Here is a 6,637-nt window from a genome sequence, read left to right as displayed (position 1 = left end):
ATAAAAAAAAATTTTTTAATTGTAAATATTTATTTATATTATTACTAATCAATTATAGATGGCAGCACTTAATAAATTTTAATGCCGCCATCAAGCGGTTGAAAATATTAATACGTAATTAGGATTTAATTAATAAATTCGTAATTTTAATTTAAAACTGTGTATTTTTACTAAAATACAGTTAATTAATGATTTTAAATAATTTATATTACGGTTTAATACATTTAAAATCACGAAAACGAAATATAGGACAATTTATAATTGATAATTATTATAAAAAATCGTGATGTTTTTAAATAAAAACACGCAATAAATTTTATGTAACTTTATTAAAAACGATACATTTCCATTTATTACGTACACAAATCAATGATTTACAGATTAAATGAAACAAAAAATAATAATGAATTGAAAAACAGAAATAAAATACAAATTACACACGTCACATACAAAGTATCATACCGCCATCTATCGTTGAGATTACAAATTAACATTTTAAAAAATGTTTAAATATTTAAAAATTCTTTACTTACAAAAAAAACCCAATAAAATTTGGTAATAATCGAAATAAATTCACAAAAAATTATTATTAATTATTTTTGGCCCCAAAAATACATTATTTATAAATAAAGAATTTGGTATTACACAAAATAATACTTTTAAGGCATTTTAAAATTGTTATATTAATCGAAAAATTAAATAAAATCAAAATAAAATTAAAGGAACTCGTTTGAAAGTAAAGAATAATTAATTAATGTAGATGATCTGGATGATGATTTACTATATATTTACATAGATCATTAATGATGATTTGTTTGTTACCATACAGAGCACTTTCTCTGTGGATTCATTGGGGAATTTTTCGGGCAGTTAAAAACTCTAGAGAATTCAGCGGAATTCGATGCAACACCTATAACCCTACAAAAATTAAGATAAAAAATAAAATNGGAACAGTATAATTTCCATATTGCTGAATAATGCATTGTGCCAATTTCTTGAATTTGCCATCAGTTTCATAATCCCACCAATTAACATTATTACCATCTTTATCGAATTGACGCCCTGCCAGAAGGATTTTTAATTAATTATTATGATTAAAAGTTAATTTAGATAAGCTTATATATATTAAATTCATTTATTTATAACTAACCTCTGTCATCAAATCCGTGTGTAATTTCGTGCCCTATTACAAAACCTATGGCTCCATAATTCATGTATCTGTGAAAAATACAGGTTAGATTTAGAAATTTTGAATGGAAAATAAAGTTTGTAGAGAGAAAAATTAGTGTTTAACTTCGAAAATTATATATATATATATATTGTAATCTTTGAGTGCCACTTTGCAGTCTTCTGATGGTGTTCCGTACTGTAATGGAACTTGAGGCGTTGCACGTTGCATTTCAATTTATTGATAAATTTCACGCAAAAATTTCAAATTAAATGTAAATTCTAGATTAATTTAGTAACTTTATCGTTCAAAAATTAAGTAATTAGCTTTTAAAATTCAAAACTTTAACCTATGGATGATGTTTTATGGTTTACAAGTGCTTCCTGTGATGGTACTTTGAAGAATTTGCATGCTGCAATCAAATTATCCATAACTTTTATGCAAAATTATGATTTGTTTTTAAAAAAATGAAATTATGGATTAATTTAAGTAAAAATTGCGACAATGTCAGAAGTTCTAGAGAAGTAAATGAGGGAGTTCTAACTCCCACATAGAACTTCATTAAATTTGAAAATTTACTTAAAAATTCGTATATCTATGGATATTATAGGTTATAATTAGAAATTTTGGATTAAAAATGAAGTTTATTTTTAAAAAAAACGAAAAGGAAATGGATAGAATTTATTAATATTTAACTATAAAAATTCAAAACTGCCATCTTTGAATGCCATTCCAATGCTTCAAATTAATATGGAATTTCAAGAAATTTACATTATATATATACTCTTTATCTCAATTTTACGAACTTATTTAATGCAGGTATTCTGTAGAATTTATTAAATAAGATATATTATGTTATATAACAGTGTAGTCTGGTAATTTGTAATTATGTTATATAACAGTGTAGTCTGGTAATTTTGTTATAATGTGTAGTTTTGTTGTATTGTTCTGCAAAACAATAGTTCTAACATGAATATAATTGCTTTTTAATGTACTCTAATGGCACATTATTATATATTAAAATGGATTTTTGCGCGTAAAATATATGTAATTATGGGCAGGCACACACATCTATTAGTTTGAATGGTCTGAAAAAACCTTTCGTAAGTCATTTAAAAATTTAAGTGCTTATTGTTAATAAAAAAGTATTAAAAATTTATGATAATAATTTAATTTTTGTAGGCCCTTGACCAAGGCCGTGCGGTAGATTTTCTCAGTATGATGCGAGTCTTAGAATTGCCGCTCCTTAAATGCCGCTTATGATGTTCCTTATGCCGTCTCCTTACGATGCCGCCTGTTGCGGCTGCCTCTCTGTACCATAACACGGAACGGCCCTCCCCTTGACACTTGGGGCCAAGGGCTTAAGCCATATTAGTCTCTATGTAGATCCGCCCCTGCATGTATTAGATGAATTAATTTAAAATCACATGATTTTGGGATCCAATCACTTTTTATTACGAAGAGCCACGTGATAAGGCTTACGACATGTAGGATCCGGATTCGAATTCCACACGGATCGTCATCGTTTAAAAAGACTCAGGAATCGTTCCGCATTACCCGATTTCATTGAGGATTTTCCCCAGTTCGAGTGGCCAAATCTTCAACGGGATCCATCCTAAGCGGAAATAAGATGCACCCACAAGTTGGGCCCATTCTGAACGAAAATTAAATCCTTTCAAGGCTCTCAATCATCTAATTTATGAATCAGTGGGGGCTCGTTTTGTATCTAGGATAGACCCAATTGGAAAATCTATTCTGGATCTCATTTCCTTGAGAGTCCACACTCACCCATAACCTCGGTACACGCTAGGATCCTGTATAATATCAAGTATTTTATGACACGGGCCTTATATTATGTAGACTTATATAAAAAGGGCCTCAAGAGTTGGCATTTTCAAGAGTCTCTCACAAGTTTTATAGAATTTAAAGATTAATATTAAAATAAATGCTCACAAATATAAAAAAAAAATCTACTAATTTCATAGTGTTTTATGTGTAAATGCTCTTAACCTAATTAACATTGAAAGAAACAATATTATTATATAATGTTTGGGTTACTTTTCTTATATAATAAATTACGTCAAGGTTAATTTATTTTATAACAACTTAAACGAAGAAATAACGTGATCTATAAACCTATTTTTTCCTATTTTATTGCATTATAAACATTTACATTTAACCGGTTAAACGTTAAGTGTAAATTTAGCAAACGGTAGGTCACCAACTACTGGTTGATACTTCGTGAAATACGTGATTGTGTCAAGGTCTTTGGAAATAGTTCACAAAACGTTAATTTAATAAATTCGAATTTATATTACGTACTACAAACTATGAGGAAAATAAGAAAATCATTTAAATAAATTAAAAGATAAATTAGATTTTATTTATTTTATTTTAAAAATAGAAAGGTTAAGTGCAACATTTCAAGGATAAGTTTCAAGTTTCGTTATTTATTTTAAATGTGGAGGTAATAGATAGGGGATTGGACGTCTAAAGAAGGATAGAACACACGTATACAGGGCATCTTATCTTAGAAAAGCCCTAGAAAAGGCCCTAAGTGGAGAGGTGATGATGGAACAAAGTATTAAATCAGACTAGTTCAAACTGATATCTCAGGAGGAGGTGGGATTCCAGGATTAAAATTTAAGTAGTTAATTAACCGTTTATAAGTTATTATTTATTAGAATTATTTATTTATAAAATAAAAAAGATATATTCTATAATAAAGGAAACTAAGTATAAGATGCCACTCACTCTGAATGCTTCTTTAATTCCTCCATTATCAGCAATGTTTTCACCTTGAGTGTTCACTCCATTAATCTACAAATTAAAAAAAGAAAAAAAAATACTTAATTACAATCATTTAAAAATTAAAAATTTGAAAAATAATTGATGAATAATTCAATAATAATTATAAATAATCAGTTAGGGAGAGGTTCCGTTTAGTGGATCTGTGGCTTATTAAGAAGAGGGCTTCTCTAATTTCATTTAATTGCTTTAATTTTTGGGTATGTCCAACTAACCTTTAGGCCATTTTCTGGAACAGTATAATTTCCATATTGCTGAATAATGCATTGTGCCAATTTCTTGAATTTGCCATCAGTTTCATAATCCCACCAATTAACATTATTACCATCTTTATCGAATTGACGCCCTGCCAGAAGGATTTTTAATTAATTATTATGATTAAAAGTTAATTTAGATAAGCTTATATATATTAAATTCATTTATTTATAACTAACCTCTGTCATCAAATCCGTGTGTAATTTCGTGCCCTATTACAAAACCTATGGCTCCATAATTCATGTATCTGTGAAAAATACAGGTTAGATTTAGAAATTTTGAATGGAAAATAAAGTTTGTAGAGAGAAAAATTAGTGTTTAACTTCGAAAATTATATATATATATATATTGTAATCTTTGAGTGCCACTTTGCAGTCTTCTGATGGTGTTCCGTACTGTAATGGAACTTGAGGCGTTGCACGTTGCATTTCAATTTATTGATAAATTTCACGCAAAAATTTCAAATTAAATGTAAATTCTAGATTAATTTAGTAACTTTATCGTTCAAAAATTAAGTAATTAGCTTTTAAAATTCAAAACTTTAACCTATGGATGATGTTTTATGGTTTACAAGTGCTTCCTGTGATGGTACTTTGAAGAATTTGCATGCTGCAATCAAATTATCCATAACTTTTATGCAAAATTATGATTTGTTTTTAAAAAAATGAAATTATGGATTAATTTAAGTAAAAATTGCGACAATGTCAGAAGTTCTAGAGAAGTAAATGAGGGAGTTCTAACTCCCACATAGAACTTCATTAAATTTGAAAATTTACTTAAAAATTCGTATATCTATGGATATTATAGGTTATAATTAGAAATTTTGGATTAAAAATGAAGTTTATTTTTAAAAAAAACGAAAAGGAAATGGATAGAATTTATTAATATTTAACTATAAAAATTCAAAACTGCCATCTTTGAATGCCATTCCAATGCTTCAAATTAATATGGAATTTCAAGAAATTTACATATTATCCTTAAATTTATCGACAACTTTCGAGTAAACTTTTAAATTTAATAAAATTCTGGAGTAATTTAAGCATAAACTGTAACGTGAATTGCTGATATTGTCACAATTTACGCTACAATTCACGCATACATTAAATGTAAACATTCAAGTTTTATTGAAGGAAAATCGAATTTGAAAGTTTAACAAAGGATCATTAACCACTAAAAATATAATCTAAAAGATGTTTATCGTTTATATTTTACGAGAAGGGGGGATATTTTATATTAATTTAATGCATAAAGTTCCTGAATATTTATTATACTTTTTTAGGAATTGAACTGAAAAATAGATGGAGGAGGGAAATGGATAAAACTACTAAACAACGAGCTGGCCAATAGTTTTCTGGGTTTTTTTCACGTGTCTAACACCTAAATAAGAGGCCTGTTTACTGGAGAAAGTCCTCCCAGGAGGAACCATGCCAAGGTTACCATTATCCATTTAACCAAACGAAACATTAACTAATCTCTAAGAAATTTTTGATAAATTCTAGAATATATTGTTTAAAAATGATTTAGATAAGATATAAAACTATCGAGTCACTGTTGTACACGTAACTCCTACTTCTGTGATGTTATTTCTGGTACCGTCGTAAAGCGAGCCTCCAATCTTCCATAAGCACAGTGTGATAAATTATAATTATGTTCCTAAAATTATTTTAAATATGTAAAACTAAACAGTGATGACATATTAAATAATACGTCGCTTAAATATAGAATTGAATATAATTATAATTATAAATTTATATTATTCGTAAAAATCTGAATCGGTCGTAAAGCGGGGGTAGATTAAACTGTGTACTGTTACCAACAACTCTGCATTTTCTAAAAAATGCAAAGTCAGAAAATGTTAAGAAATATATAAAGTAATATAGTAAATATCGTAAATTGTTATTACTAAACTGGAAATGTTATTTATTTTATTTTTAAATTAAAATTTATTTAAAATATCTATAGTGTATCCAATATTAGGTTCTAGTATACAGTATATAACAAAGGATATTATTATTAAAACTAGTTTTTTAAAAGTTAAATTAATTAATTATTTATATAAAATTATATATATAACAGTTTCTATTATTTTAAAACTGGATATAAGTGCTATAAATAGTGTTATAAGCTGATAATGTCCAGCAGTCTATATAACATTATAAGGAAGTAGAATCCAATTTTGTATGGTTTATTATAAGGAAAATAAAGTAAATAAAACTCTAATATTTAATTGATTAATTAATTGGTAGATTTTTATAATTTAATTAATTAATTATAATTAAATATTTAATAAATTAGTTAGAAGAGGATACTCACGCTGGTCTTTCCTTATCAAAAAATGTACCTTGTAAGATCCCAGCAGGGAATTCTTTTTAAAGATCATTTAAATAAATTAAAAGATAAATTAGA

General features: G+C 27.1%; 1 protein-coding gene across 1 annotated transcript in view; it reads right to left on the bottom strand.

Annotated features, from left to right (window-relative positions):
* Window positions 1-669: 669 nt before the first annotated feature.
* LOC111641257 (neprilysin-2-like) overlaps window positions 670-6,637 on the bottom strand; it is a 26,132-nt gene continuing 20,164 nt past the window's right edge. The window contains exons 13-20 of the mRNA XM_023387397.1: window positions 6,545-6,600; window positions 4,411-4,478; window positions 4,192-4,322; window positions 3,923-3,988; window positions 2,957-2,982; window positions 1,151-1,218; window positions 1,042-1,062; window positions 670-970 (exon numbers count right to left, since the gene is read on the bottom strand). Of these exons, the coding sequence (XP_023243165.1) occupies window positions 819-970; window positions 1,042-1,062; window positions 1,151-1,218; window positions 2,957-2,982; window positions 3,923-3,988; window positions 4,192-4,322; window positions 4,411-4,478; window positions 6,545-6,600 (588 nt within the window). The 3' untranslated portion in view covers window positions 670-818. The remainder of the gene's footprint in view (window positions 971-1,041; window positions 1,063-1,150; window positions 1,219-2,956; window positions 2,983-3,922; window positions 3,989-4,191; window positions 4,323-4,410; window positions 4,479-6,544; window positions 6,601-6,637) is intronic.

The sequence above is a fragment of the Centruroides sculpturatus genome, unplaced genomic scaffold (genome assembly GCF_000671375.1).
Source record: "Centruroides sculpturatus isolate CEXI.00-Female unplaced genomic scaffold, Cexi_2.0 scaffold1603, whole genome shotgun sequence".
In the NCBI taxonomy this organism is placed as follows: domain Eukaryota; kingdom Metazoa; phylum Arthropoda; class Arachnida; order Scorpiones; family Buthidae; genus Centruroides; species Centruroides sculpturatus.
This window is presented reverse-complemented; position numbering and strand designations above follow the sequence as displayed.